The sequence below is a fragment of the Rhinatrema bivittatum genome, chromosome 2 (genome assembly GCF_901001135.1).
Source record: "Rhinatrema bivittatum chromosome 2, aRhiBiv1.1, whole genome shotgun sequence".
NCBI classification, from domain to species: Eukaryota; Metazoa; Chordata; class Amphibia; order Gymnophiona; family Rhinatrematidae; genus Rhinatrema; species Rhinatrema bivittatum.
The window spans coordinates 336,366,807-336,382,290 of record NC_042616.1 but is presented as its reverse complement, the minus strand read 5'-3'; the positions used below and the strand labels follow the sequence as shown (position 1 = coordinate 336,382,290).

Sequence of the window (15,484 nt, the reverse complement as noted above, 5' to 3'; positions counted from 1 at the left end):
CAAGTGCTATATAAAATGATTTTAAGTAAGTGATGAATGGGTGGCACAGTCTGTGGATTTCATTTTTAATGCCAGTGGAGTGCATCACAAGTGGTATGTTGGGCATGTGTAGCATTATTTATTTATTTATTTTACAGATTTTTATATACCAGGGCACGTAGGTATAGCGCTTTACAATATAACATCATAACTGAAAGAATACAATACCATGTATAACTTTGTATTAAGAGAATAAAATCAATATATGAGTGTCTGTGGAAATAAACTAGGATGAATAGAAGAGGACTCGTTCATTAATAGTAGGCTTTTTTTAAATAACCAGGTTTTTAAGTTTTGTTTAAATTTTTTGTGGCAAAGTTCCTGGCGTAATTCAGAGGGCATGGTGTTCCATATTGTGGATCCAGCAATATGGCATTAGTTGGCCATTGGTGTTTTATTACCCTGGCTTATATTTCATTTTTGCAGTGTGGTTACAGACAAAAAGGCACAACCTGGGGAGACACTTGCTGGTTGACCTACATTAGGTAAACAAACTAAAGAGTTAATTTCTCTGATATCTGTACTTATTTCAGAATGAAGAGCTTGGATCAAATTCGGCATCATGGAAGTGGACAGTTGAGCATGTTCTTTACAAAGCTTTCCGAACATACCTCTTGCCTCCTAAACACTTTGCGGATGATGGGAACATTCTTCAACTTGCCAACTTACCAGATCTGTACAAAGTATTTGAAAGATGTTAAAAAATTTTCCAGATTAGGTCTGTGGACTAAAAATATATTATTCATCTTTTGAATGAGAGTTTTAAAAAATATAATTGCATTACATCTTTTGAAGTGGTTACCAAAAAACAGTTTTGGAAGTAAAGTTCCTGTATCCAAAGTGAGAAATGTCCTTCTGGGTTTTTCTGTTTTGGTTTTTTTTAATTAAATATTGAATCCAGCACTATAATATGTCATGAAAAAAATTTTGGGACATGACTTTTGAAGATTTTTTACTCTTCAGATTGAAACATAGGAGCACCTCTCGCAACATGGTCCCATGTTTCGCCCGAAGGCTGCAGTGGGAGGGGATATCAAAAGCAAGAAAGCCTCAACTCTGCAAACACAAGACAGAAATAGCATCAGTGAGGAGAGAGCAAAACTAACTACAGCAATAATCAAATGTATAAAAATAGATTTGTTGACAAGACCACAGTGTGCAGTAACTAATGGTGTCCACCGTATTCATTGAAAGGAGAATTTTCAAAGTGTAAATATTTTTATTCAAGAGCTTCAAAATTGAGATTGTAAGCATGACAGTAAGTCCCCTAACACGGACCTGTGTTTCGCCCGAAGACTGCAATGAAAGGGACTAAAAGGCAGCAGCGCAAACTGTAAAACAATCATAAATGAGAACAAGAGTTAGGTACAGACACTGGGACACAAAAAAAAAAAACATTGAGCAGCAAGCAGGAGAATGCACAAATGAGTACATACAAAATTCCACATACCTGATGTAATGGTTTCAGACAGTTGTGAGGATGCTCTTATAGAGGAAGGATGTTTGGGCAAAATATAAAAGGAAAGAAACAAATCTGAGTGCCAAAAACAGGTATGGTCACATGACCAAACAAAGCTGATCAGTGACTACAGAAATTAAATCCCAAAGACAGAAGGGGACGGTAACAGGTCAAGGGGTGAAGGCAAGAGATAAATAAAAGATAAACAATTCGAACAAAACAGAGCAGGAAATAAAAAGCACAGCCAACAGTTGTGGTCTGAGTTGAAACTAGAAAAGCAAAGACCATTCAATGTTGTTGTTTAAACCGCCGGGAATTAAAGATTGAAGCTCTTGGATCCAGTATTGTCCGCGATGCGTCAGTAGTTCAGAAAAATTTTCTCCTCTGGAAGAGGGAACCCCCAAGTCAATCGCAAAAAATTTAAGATCCTCAAGGCCATGAGAAGCATCAGACCAGTGGGGCACTAGGGGTGTTTCCTCACATGACATCCATATACATGATAAATATTTAAAAAAATGCGAGTCTTTAAAAGCCGAGTGCTTTTTCCTATGTACAGTAATGGGCATGGGCAAATTATAACAGACTGCACTAGCAGAGGAAAGGCTGAAGAGGTTAGGGCTGTTCAGCTTGGAGAAGAGACAGCTGAGGGGGGGATATGATAGAGGTCTTTAAGATCATGAGAGATCTTGAACGAGTAGATGTGACTCGGTTATTTACACTTTCGAATAATAGAAGGACTAGGGGGGCATTCCATGAAGTTAGCAAGTAGCACATTTAAGACTAATCGGAGAAAATTCTTTTTCACTCAACACACAATAAAGCTCTGGAATTTGTTGCCAGAGGATGTGGTTAGTGCAGTTAGTGTAGCTGGGTTCAAAAAAGGTTTCGATAAGTTCTTGGAGAAGTCCTTTAATGGCTATTAATCAAGTTTACTTAGGGAATAGCCACTGCTATTAATTGCATCAGTAACATGGGATCTTCTTAGTGTTTGGGTAATTGCCAGGTTCTTGTGGCCTGGTTTTGGTCTCTGTTGGAAACAGGATGCTGGGCTTGATGGACCCTTGGTCTGACCCAGCATGGCAATTTCTTATGTTTTTTAATGGATGAATGCCAGAATAGTATGTTGTACCAGATGTTGAATGTACAAAGGTAGAGAGCGAGGGGGAATGTGAGCATACCACATAATATTCACAAGGGGGTATATGTCCCTTGGGTATGGAGAGGAATAAGTGGGACAGAGTTCCAAGTGAACTAATTTGTCACTCGAGTTTCTGCCGTGATGGAAGGTAAAACGGGACCTTCAGTGAAAATGGGATGTGGGTGCAAAATGGATCGGTGACGTCTATTAATTGAACAGATCTGGGCAGGACACAAGTTATCCATTCAGCTGAAGGGGAAGGCCGTGAGAAGAGAAGATCACTTGACGTAAAGTGCAAGTTTGAATGCGTGTTTCACAACATGGGAAGGGTATCCATGTGAAAGAAAACAGAGTGTCAGAGTCTTAGCCTGAGACACAAAATCTTCACAGGTAGAGCACAATGCCGGACTCTTAAAAACTGGCCGACAGAAATGTTGTCCCACAGTGCCTGATTGTGTTTCATTTGAATACGGTAATAGGACATTCTGATCAGTTTCTTTATAGTTAATCAAGGTATGAAAGGTCCCGTCTGAGAAGTAAATAAGGAGATCCAGAAAAGAAATACGAGTCAGATGGATGCAGAAATTGAACTGCAAGTTGGAGTCTGTCATTTAGCCAATCTATGAAAACAAAAAAATTGATCATCTGTTCCCATCCAGAGGAAGACGGTGTCACCGACACCAAATAGATGTCATCCTTTTAAAAGGAGAGGGGTAAACCACCGGTGTTTCAAAGTTTGCAATGTAAAGGCATACAAGATCCAGGGACATGGCCGTGCCCCTAGTTTGCTGGAAGAACCGGCCCTGAAAAACAAAAAAATTCTCTGTTAATACAATATGTGCAAGGTCAACCAAGAAAGAGGTGAGTATGCAGGGACAAGGATGCCATTGGGATAAGAGTGATTCTACCAGAGTTGGCCTCCCTCTGGGGAATGTTAGTATATAGAGAAACGATATCAAGGGTCACAAGAGAAAAAGGTAGTTGGGGAAGAGAGAGTTCTTGGAGAATAATGATAAAGTGACTCGAATCCCGAAAATAAGACTGAATGAGAGGAACAAATAGAGAAATTTATCTATAAGAATAGACAAAGGCTCTAAGAGGGAGCCAATCACTGATACAATTGCTTACGGGGCTTATGGATCTTGGGTAAGGTGTAGAAAATGGGGACCACCGGATGTTTTTCAAGGAGGAAGGCTGCTTCTTTTGAGGTAATAAAATGATCAAATCCATGCTGGACCAGTGTCTGAATGCATTCGTGAAGACCAGGAGTAGGATTAGCTGGGAGTAACTTGTAGAAATCACCATCCAAAAGTTGCCATGACAATCACACCCCCTTTATCAGCTGGCTGGATGGTGATATCAGGATCCCTGGACAAATTGGTGATGGTGGTTCTTTCCCCTTTAGAAAGATTGAAGAGCTGTCATCTTGGAATAGATTCTGCAATGTCCAAATCATGTAGGATGAGATGTTCAAAAGTATTAATAAGGATGTCCACTGGACCAAGGGGAGCCAATAGGATTTCCGAGAAATCACAGAGATATCGCGGCAACGGGAAACAAGCAAAAAATAGTTTAATCTGAAGGAGTCGGGAAAAAATAAAGATATGTGCATATGTCAAAATGGTCATAATTTGTTGAAGGTACAAAAGAAAACCCCCTTTGGAGTATACACTCATCCTCTGACAGATTGAGGACCAAATCACTACATCAGTAATCAAAGGCATAAAAATAGATTTTACATATCCAGTGAAATAATTTCCTTAAACTCATGATGCTCTTGAGAAACTGCTATGGCACACAATACCTTTATAACAAACTTAAAAAAAAATCATGGCATATCATAATAACCAATCAGATAACTCATAGGCCTAAAGTCTTATGATCCATAAAAACCAATCAAGAAAAGGGAATATTATTAATGCTATTTCTGCTTTTGCTTTCAGTACTGACTTTCTTGCCTTTGATGTCCCTCCAGACACAGTCTTTGGGCAAAACATGGGAACATATTGGGAGAATCACTCCATTCAAAGTTGTGACTGTACAGGAAGCTCTAACTAAAGTACCTATAACTGATTTAAAAATTGTGGTTTTGAAAGATTTTTGGAGGACAGTTCAATACCTTTAGACTGCACACCCTTTGCTATATTGATTCCTGTTTGAGTGTGTGATCATTCCACACCATTTTATTATTTTTACATAGAAACATGACAACAGATAGACCATACACCCTGTCCAGTCTGTCCATATACACCACCTGCTTAGCTTAAAGTCCCTCCCTCTCCCTCAGAGGCCCTCTGCTTGTCTCGTGCTTTCTTGAGGTCTGACACTGTCCCTGTCTCTACCACTTCCTCTGGGAGGTCATTCTCTGTGCCCTCTACCTTCTCCATAAATAAATATTTTCTTAGATTACTCCTGATTTTACTTCCTATAACCCTCATCCCATGATCCCTTGTTCAAAAGCCTCTTTTCTGCTGTGTCTTATATTTAATTCTTGGACGTATTTAAATGTCTATTTTATCTCCCGTCTCTTCCAGGGTATACATGTATAGATCTTAAAGTCTGTTCCCTTATGCTTTATTATGAAGATCACTGATAATTTTAGTAGGCTCGCTCCGGACTGACTCAATCTGGTTTTTCCTTTTCTTTCTGCTACACCAGTCCAGAAAGATTGGGTTTAATCCCTCATCCATCTGATGGAGGCAGAGAATATTCTGTTTTGTTTTTAAATCTATGACATCACTACTCTATCTGTTGAGCACAGACCAGTTTGACCCAATATTCTCTAGCTGATGAAAAAAATACTGATGGAACAACACTATATCTTACTTGTCTCTCATATGATTTGAAATTCATTAAAAAAAAAAAAAAGTTTGAGCCATGCATCTGTAATCTTTACAGAATAGTTAGCCAACATTTGATTATGCTCCCATGCTCATTAGAGGGTTGATTGAGCCAGTTCACAGCATATATACATATATTAAGGAACCGCAGATTCTGTAACAGATTTTTAAATCTTCACTACTTTTTTTTACTTGTTGATTAAAAAAAAAAGGAAAAAAATGACCCTTAAGGTAAGGTAAGACTTAAGGATATTCAACAGTGAGTTTCTATGCTAGCCTTTATCTCAGAGATTATAATGGACATTTTAAACCCTATTTATGTCAGATCTTTATTGTCATTGTGCCTCCTGTGGCAGCAACAAAACAGTCACAGCAGCCTGCATGACCTGAAATCGCAGCGAAAATAAAACAGAGGATGCATTACAAAGACTCTAGGCCCTTGAACAAGCTCTAAAGTTGATTACTATTAGTTATTGAAGTTAATATACTGCCTATAAAACAGTTTATTCAAATGGTTTATAATAAAAACATATATAAAATCTAATTAAAATTACATGTAGTCAGAAAATGAAATATTGTTAAATGACTGTCATGAGATGAAAGACATAGCCCAAACATTGACAAATTCTGTGACATAAGTTATTAATCATGCACGTGACTGTTTACCCTGAGTAATTTGAAGAAACTATTTCATGCATTGATTTTTGAACGGTGGCCATTTCTTATATGGCTCAAGCAAAGCACTGCATAGCCGCAAATAAACAAAAATCACAACCTGCCGGTTTTGAATCCTGGACTTTATCAAAATGGGATTAGTCATATTAGACACAAATGTTTGTTTAAGAGAATTTTCATATTCCTTTATTAGCATTTTGTGCTTTGCAAGCAGGATGAAGATTTAGACACTATCTCCAGCAATACAGATTCTTCAGGAGCATTTAACATTGTATCTATGTAAATCTCCTAAGAAGAGTTTTTAAATCTCCAAAGAAACGTGTAAAAAAAAAAAAAAAAGAAAAACCCTTGAGCAATAGAGCTTTCTGTTGCAGGCATGGAGGTGAAATTTGGGGGAAACAGTTTTGATTCCTTGATAAATGTTGCTTTTCTATCATGAGAGGAAAGAAGTTTCCTGTAATTTCCCTGTTCCAGAGAGAAGTGAGTACAGCATTCTCCTAGGACAAGCAGGATGGTAGTCCTCACAGATGGGTGACATCATCAGATGGAGCCCAGCACAGAAAACCTTTGTCAGTTTCTAGAAGCTTTGACTGGCACACTGAGCATGCCCAGCATGCCACTATCTGCGCATCCTTGCGAGGTCCCCCTTCAGTCTCTTTTTTTTCCGCAGTATAGTTGCCTTGTGGTTTTGCAACTCAGCTTCATGAGCTTTTTCTTGTTTAATATTAACAGTTCTCGGAGGTCTAAATGTCAGGTCCCTCTTCTCCAGATGTGAACCTTCCTCTGTGTGATAGGTTAATTTTTTTCTGCGGTCGATTCCCGGCATGTCGCTTCTCGGTGGCCCCCATTCACTGACTGCTCATCTGTTTTCTTTTTTCATGTTGTCTGGTTTTCGCCGGTGCCCACTGTGCCTGCAGACCATGTCCAACATGGATCCGCTTGAGGTTTGTATCCTCTGCCTGGGGTCATTGCACAACATCCGAGGGTGTCAGCTGTGCAACCAGATGACCCCCAAGGGCTGTCATGCTTGGCTTGATAAAACGGAGAAACATTTTGGTCCCAAAAGGTCTGCGCCATCCATGCCCACATCGGAGTCATCGATACCCGGGAGTCAAGGGGAACAGCTCGATGCGTTGCCCCTCTCTATACCCCCAGCGGCATTGTCCAAGGCTCCTCCATGGTATCATCACTTTCAAGAGCGGTGGAATCCTCAGCTTCCTCAGCACCAGGGAAAGACCGGGCGAGTTCCTTGGAAGATCCCGGAAACACCAACACCGGTCACCGTCTACACATGGTGCCTGTTCTGGTGCAGCACCGGCAGCTGCCATGCCACCACTGAAGCAATCCCAAGGTGAAGAGGCTCCATCCTTTGACACACCCAGGAGTCCCAGCATTTCCCACCAATACCGGGACTGGGCACCGTGCCTCCTCAGGGCTCCAAGGAGGCTCTGGTGACGCCTTGTCTCCCCTCCATCAGTCCTGTCCTCACCAGACATCCAGGAGACCGCAGGGTGCACCTAGCTTTACAGAGCGTTGAACCGCCCCCGCTACCAGCCCACATTCCAGTGCCAGAGCCCACGCCATCTATTGGCACCCCTGCCTGAGCATCTGGATGTCCTACTTGGAGCCCTTCCAACGCAGCCGGTGCCCAAGGGGCCTTCAGTTCCCCATGGCCATCAATGCCCCCCTCAGTAGAGATCCCCATCAGTGGGTCCTCCGAGGAGGAAGACACACAGTGACCGCTTGTGCCGTGGTCCCGAGGCCTCAGTTTCCTGAGCCTTTGCCCAGGCCATCCAGCCTCTCGAGACCTCCGATGCCCCCGCAGCTGCCGGGGCCATCGGTACCCTTGAGAAGGTCCGGAGATTTGCACAGACCTCACCCGTGCAGACCCCATGGGGCCCTCAGCGAGGAGGAGGGTCCATATGATCCATGGGGAGATGACTGAGTCTTCCTCTGAGGTCTCTGACGATCCTCTCAGAAACTTTGCCTCTAGAGGAAAGGCATCGGTCTCCCCTGGAGGACCTCTCCTTCGCGGGTTTTGTAAGAGCCATGGCAGAGGCCATCCCCTTCCAGCTTGATGTAAAATGTTGGAAGTCCTTTAAGTTGTCGGTGCCTCAAAGGAGATAGTGGCTGTTCATATCCATGACATTTTTAAGAACCTTTTCCTTCGGATGTGGAAACACCTGATATCCATTTCTCCAGTAAATAGGAAGGCGGATGCCACCTACTTTTGAGAGATACCATCTCCCTCACCAGTATGTGGTAGTGGTGTCCACTCTCAAAAAGGCCAAACGCTCCTGCATTCATAGCTCTGCCCCTCTGGGGCAAGAACATAGGGAGCTGCACACCTTGGGTAGGAAAGTCTTTCAGGGCACCATGCTCATTGCCCGTGTAGCCTCCTGTCAGTTGTACATGACCTGATACAACCAGAACCTGTGGAAACAAGTCCAGGAACTTGCAGAATGCCTGCTGCAGCAGGAGTTGTTCTCCACTATCACACAAAAGGGTCTTGAAGCTGGAAAACACAAGGTGAGATCCACCTACAATGTCTTTGAGACAGCAGCCAGAGTAGCCGCTGTAGGCATCTGTGCCATAAGACGGCCTGGCTCCATGCTTCCGATCTACAGCTGGAGGTCTAGGAGAAGTTGGCTGACCTCCCCTGTACAGGAGAGAATCTTTTTGGGGACAAGGTCAAGGATGCAGTAGCTCAATTGAAGGATCACCAAGTTCCAGGCAGTTCTTCTATTGGCAGTGGAAGTATTACCCCCCCTCCCCCCCACCGTTAGTTCCAGGGGCCGCTCCCGTCAACAGAAAACTCCTGCCCCCCAACAGGCCCCCAGCTACAGGGTTTTGACTGGAGGCGAGAGAGCATGTGTCAGCCATCGTACCCCTGGCACCCGATCCTCCATTGGGAGGCAGACTTCTTTGCTTCGCCCATCGCTGGTCGATCATCACTTCAAACCGATGGGTCCTCACCATAGTTTGTCAGGGGTATCAACTAAATTTCAGAGAAAGCCTGGAGTATTCTCCCCCATCATCAGCAGGGTCAGGGATTTTAATTGAGGTATTTCCTGATAACAAAGAGAACTGGAGGTTTGCGCCGCAATCTCAGGGCATTGAATAAATTCCTCCAAAGAGAGAAGTTCAAAATGGTCTATCTGGGTACTCTGATCCCCTACTTGGAAAGGGGGGACTGGTTCTGCTCCCTCGACCTCAAGGATGCCTATGGCCCACATTGCCATCTTCCCCAGACACAGGAAGTATCTTCGCTTTGTGGTGGGGCAGGCTCACTACCAGTTCAGAGTGCTGCCATTTGGTTTGGCCTCAACTCCTCACATCTTCACCAAGTGCCTGGCAGTGCATCTCAGACTCCGTGCGGTTCACGACTTTCCTTATATAGATGACTGGCTGGTCAAAAGCAATTCCCATGTAGGAGTGCTGAATGCTTTGGCCTTGACGATGCAGGCACTGCAATCTCTGGGTTTTGTTATAAACTACCTGAAGTCCCACCTCTGTCTGTCCCCCTAGCTGGACTTTATAGAAGCCAGGTTGGACACGGCTCAGGTAAAAGGGTTATTGCCCCCACGTTCGGGCCCTTGCCCTGTCCTTGCTGGCAACCTTGCTGCGCAACAGTCAATGCACAAGTGCCCTTCTACCTCTTCGCTTTTTGGGCCACATAGCAGCTTCTGTTCATGTTACCCCATTAGCCTGCCCTTGCATGCGCAGAGTGCAGTAGATGTTGCGATTCAAATGGCAGCAGGCATCCCAGGACCTCAAGGCCCATGTCTCCATCACGCAACCTCTGAAAGTCTGTCCTGATGGGATAATCTCTCTACTCTGGAGCAGGGGATACCCTCACAGGCTGCCCTGCCTCTAATAGTACTTACTACCAATGCCTTTCCCCAGGGCTGGGGGGCCCATGTAGATAACCTCCACATGCAGAGCCACTGGACCACTCAGGAAGCTCTCTGCCAAATAAACGTCTTGGAGCTTCAGGTGATTTGTTACGCTTTTTGGGCATTCCGAGACTGCTTGTCCCACAATACAGTCCGGATTCAAATGGACAATCAGGTTGCGATGTGGTACAAGCAAGGAGGCACGGGGTCGTTTTGAGGCTGTGCGGATCTGGTCCTGGACTCTATCACAGGGAATGTCTCTGCGAGCTATGTACCTGCCCGGACACTGAATGTGCTGGCAGACCGTCTAAGCCGCTTTTCAGCCACACGAGTGATCACTGAACCAGAAAGGGGCAGCCTGGATTTTCCGTTTGTGGGGAACTCTGGATGTGGACCTTTTATCCTTCCCGTTCAACTGCAACGTGAGAAATTTTTGCTCCATATTCAGAACGGCTGCCATCCACCCTCTTGACGACTTCACCCTTCATTGGGGCACGGGTCTCTTGTACACGTAACCTCCTCTTCCTCTCCTCCTGAAAACTCTCCTGTCGATCAGGGCACCCATCAGCTTGGGGATTGCGCCTGATCTGATAACACAGAATCAGGACACTCTGCGGGTGTTGGCCTTGATGTAGAACGCCTAGACCTTCAGCCCCAGGACCTCTCAGAAAACGTCTCCCAGGTGCTAGTGACTTCCAGAAAGCCTTCCACCAGGAAGTCTTACAGGTTGAAGTGAAAGAGGTTCTCCGTCTAGTGTGAAGGACAAGAATTAGATCCATTTACGTGCCCCCTTCCAAGATTCTTGGATTACTTGTGGCACCTTTCCAAGGCCGGGCTTAAAACCACCTCGGTCAGAGTTCATCTGAGTGCAGTTAGTGTTTACCATCAGGGTGTCGCTGGTGCACCCATCTTGGTCCAGCCTATCGTAGGTCACTTTAGGTGGGGTTTGCTTCAGCTAAAGCCCCCTCTGCAGCTCCCGGTTGTGTCCTGGGATCTCAATATTGTGTTGGTATGGCTCATGCGTCCTCCTTTTGAGCCTATGCGCACCTGTGAGCTGCAATTCCTCATCTAGAGGGTCCTGTTCTGGTAGCGGTTACTTCGGCTCATAGGGTAAGCGAGCTTCAGGCCTTGATTACATACCCACCCTACACAAAATTCTTTCATGAGCATGTGGTCCTGCGTACACATCCCAAGTTCCTGCCTAAGGTCGTGACTGATTTTCACACCAGTCAGCCCATTGTGTTGCCCATCTTTTTTCCGAGGCCCCATTCCCATCAATGGGAACAGGCTTTAAATACGTTGGATTGCAAGAGAGCTCTAGCCTTCTATTAGAACACTCAGCAGGCCATAGATAGTCCACCCAACTATTCATATCTTACAAAATAAAAAAAAGAAAGCTGAAGCTCCTTGCTCAGTAAACCTATTTGGAGAACAGTATGAAACACAATTGAACCCTAACATGAAAATCTCCTCTCCTGTCCTCATCTCCTAATTGAATCATTCCTTACAGAGAAGCTTCTCACAATAAGTTGTAAAATAAGGGAGAGAGATTTCTATGGGACCTTTCTACGGCAGTGGCATGTATAATAAAGCAGGGCAGAATCTACAATCAAGGGATAGCCAAGGTCATAAATCATTATTTCTTGCACTTCATATTGAATGAAGTAAAATTTCCAAATTCATAATTCTTGATCCAGTGGAGCAGGAACTCCTTTAGGAAGTGTTTTCCTGCAGAAGCAAGAATTGTAGCATTAATGGGATAATTACACTAATAGAGAGTTGGCCGAAGAAAAACTATGTATATGTTTTCCCTACCATGGCCCCTTTGATTGGACATACTTAAAAACAAGAAAATAAATCACAGCTGGTACTAGTGGTGCAGATTTGGCACAGGCACCATTGTTATGCATGCCTATAAGATTAAGGATCAATCACCCTCTAGAGTTTCTAGGAGGCCAAAGTTCTTCTAATCCAAGGTACAATATCATTGGTGGGCCACTATCCATTTTTATCTTACAACATGACGCTGGAGAGGTTAAGTTTACTTAAGCCTATTCATCCTTCATAATATCATTCCTACACAGTTCCATGTTTTTGGACTTTCATGGTCCCAGCCCAGTTGAACCTTATGGCATAGCAGAGTATATGGACTTGGCCTGGCGAGACTGAACACTATAATTGCTATGCAGGTTGTATGGTAGTCTCTCAGCTGGGGGAGCAAGGAGGGGGGGGGGGTCGGAGGGGGGTACCTACCTATGTTTGGATGGTATGATTCCAGATTGGGAAGGTCCCCGTGCCTCTTGGGGCATATATGTAGTGTTCATGAGAGCATGGCTGTGGTATGAATGGTGGGGGTGGGGGGATGGGAAGGAGACCAGGGAATATCTGTCTGGGTTTCGGTTTTGGCAGATCTGGGGGCTCAGGCTGGGGAGCTCCGGGATCACTCTGCAATGTGTTTAAAGCCAGGGGCCGCAGGCCCCTTGTGTCGGCAATGCATGTTTGGTGATCATACAAAACACAATACTGATGACTATGTGGTAAATTAACTATAATAATGCAATGAACCACATATAAGCGTAAAAAGCCACTTATATAATGAAAATAGGTGTTAAACCGTCATAGATAAGCAGATAATATAAATGCGAGCGTTTTTTTCCAATTTGTTCACTTATTAGTAAAGTGTAACAATATAGTCTGCTCCATATGTTTAATCACGGGGTTTGTTAACACTCTGAGCATAATGTGCCACTTTGTCCTTGTTTTTTAAATATGTTTCTCAAGAATTATTTTAATACTTTTTCTCCTTTTTTTGCTTTCTTTGATACACACATATGTATCGCTCCAACACCAAACAAAGCTTAAAAAGACACATCCTTTTATGTAGCGCAAGAGCATGAAACAACCACTCTGCGACGCCCGACACCACGAGTGTTTTAGTATCTTCATCAGGGGCTATAAATATCAGTGTCTTAGCTGGAAATCAATTGTGTGGCATCGGCATTTTAGCACACGTTTATATTATCTGCTTACCTATGAGGGTTTAACACCTATTTTCATTATATAAGTGGCTTTTTACGCTTGTATGTTGTGTGGTGATCATGGCAACGGTTAAAATCACGTCCCTCAATGTGGATGGTATTTACTCTCCAATAAAGAGGTCCAAATTGCTCTCCGTGCTACATCGCCAACATTCACAGGTAGCGTTTTTTCAAGAGACGCACCTCGCAGACGTAGAACATGGGAAACTAAAACGGGATTGGGTGGGAGAGTGCATATATTCCTCTTTTTCAGTGCGTAAGCGGGGCGTTGCCATTCTCATACACAAACAATTGCCTTTTCAGCTTGCCCGGATGTGCCATGATAAGGAAGGAAGACATGTGGTAGCTGCCGAGGTCCTCTATCAACAGCGAGTGGTGTTTTATAATATACATGCCCCCAATGTATATTCCTACGAGTTTTTTACTGGGTTGGTGGGCATACTGACAAGTTTTCCAGGCCATACTCTGGTGGTAGGGGGGGATTTTAATACGGGTTGTTAGCAAACAGCTTGATTGCAAACCACCCAAGCCCTTCGCTACCAACGACCCTTATTTTGGCCTCAATTTTTTATGCCAGGAACTCTAACTGGCGGGTTTTACATCCCAATGAGCTAGACTTTACGTTTTAATCCAGCCCACATCAGTCGTACTCCCACTTGGATTACTTGCTAGTCTCTAGTGCTATAGTTCCCGGGATAGTGGACGCTACTATTGGGGTTATTTCATTCTCAGACCACACTCCGGTGACCCTTACTTTGAAGGGCGAATGGGGACCCCAGGGCCCTTTTTAATGGCGCATGCACCCATAGCTGCTTCTTGATAAAAAAATTCCACTCTTATTTACAGGCTCAGTGGAAGGAGTATTTAGCTTTAAACACTTTCCCTGGGATTTCCTCTGGCCTGTTCTGGGAAGCCGGGAACATTATAACTTACGATACTAAGGTGAACCATCAGCGCAATGTAGAAATCTTACGCCTTACGGGAGTGCTCAAAAAGGCGCAGCTCCAACAAATGAACACCATGTCGCCAGTCGATAAAGGCCTGGTGGACCAAGCGCGCAAAATGCTTAACTCCCTTATACACCAAAGAGCATCTAAATCGTTAAAATATTACCAATACCAACTATATAAATACGGTAATAGGGCAAGCAGAATGTTAGCCAATTTAGCGTGGAGCCAAAATCAAAGATCGGTCATTACTGGCATTCGGGGGCCGGATGGAGTGCATAAGACCACAGCGGCAGATATCTCAGCCCGGTTTCTAGATTACTATAGAACACTGCTTGCTGAGCCGTGTCCTGATCCAGCCACCAAAGAGTTTTTTTCAGGGGCTGACTTGGTCGTGCCTGGCTGCGGACCAGCTACTGGTGTTGAATAAGCCTATTAGTGATCAGGAAGTGTATACGGTGATACAGGGACTGAAACTGGGGAAGGCAGCGGGCGAGGACAGGTTGGGGTCTGAATTTTATAAAATCTTGAAATTCCAACACTTGTCCCTGATGTCCAGGTACTACAATGAGCTACTTATTACTAAAGCGCTCCCTGTCGAGGCCAATCAGTCGGTCATTGTGGTCCTGCCGAAAAAGGACAAAGATCCATGGAGGTTAAGCTCGTTCCAGACTATATCCCTGATTAATGTTGATGTTAAGATTTTAGCGGCTATACTTGCAGCGCGCTTAAATGGGATTTTACCCACCTTAATTGACCCTGATCCGACTGGTTTTATTAAAGGGCGACAGGGCGTGCGAAATGTTAGCCACCTTATTGCGGCCCTCAGTTACCATCCCAAGATGGATGCCATGATTTTGAGTTTGGATGCCGAGAAAGCCTTTGACTCCATATCGTGGGAATATCTGTTCTGGGCCATGCGCCAATATGGCTTGAAGCGCTTTATCACAATCCAAGCACCCGTATTTTGCTGAATGGTGCCCTTATGGATCCTTTCGACTTACAGTGTGGTATGCGGCAGGGATGCCCGCTAGCCCCCCTTTTTATTTGTACTTGCGGTGGAACCCTTGGCCACCCGACTGCGCAAGGAGGAGTAGTTCTGGGGACTTAGCATCGGCAGCCACCCCTTAAAAATAGCACTTTTCACTGATGATATTTTGTTGTTTGTGGGGCGCCCACGCCATAGTATTCCGATCCTTATCCATATTTTTGAACATTTTGGAATATTGCAGGGCTGAAGATTAACTTTTCAAAATCTGAAGCCCTCGCATTGGACATAGCGTTACCACAATCATGAGGAGGACCCTTCCCGTTTGCATGGGCCCCTAGCAAGCTTCAGTATTTAGGGGTCTGGATCCCCAGAGATTTGGAGCTATTGTATGAATTAAATATCTCTGCTGTCATTAGTAAGGTACAGGCACAATTAGTAGCATGGCGACCTCTCCCACTCTG

At 44.2% G+C, this 15,484-nt stretch overlaps 1 protein-coding gene across 1 annotated transcript in view; it reads left to right on the top strand.

Annotated features, from left to right (window-relative positions):
- Positions 1–1,479, top strand: part of MLH1 (mutL homolog 1) — a 180,564-nt gene extending 179,085 nt beyond the window's left edge. The window contains 1 exon segment of the mRNA XM_029589829.1: positions 573–1,479. Coding sequence (XP_029445689.1) covers positions 573–740 — 168 coding nt within the window. The 3' untranslated portion in view covers positions 741–1,479.
- Positions 1,480–15,484: the final 14,005 nt, after the last annotated feature.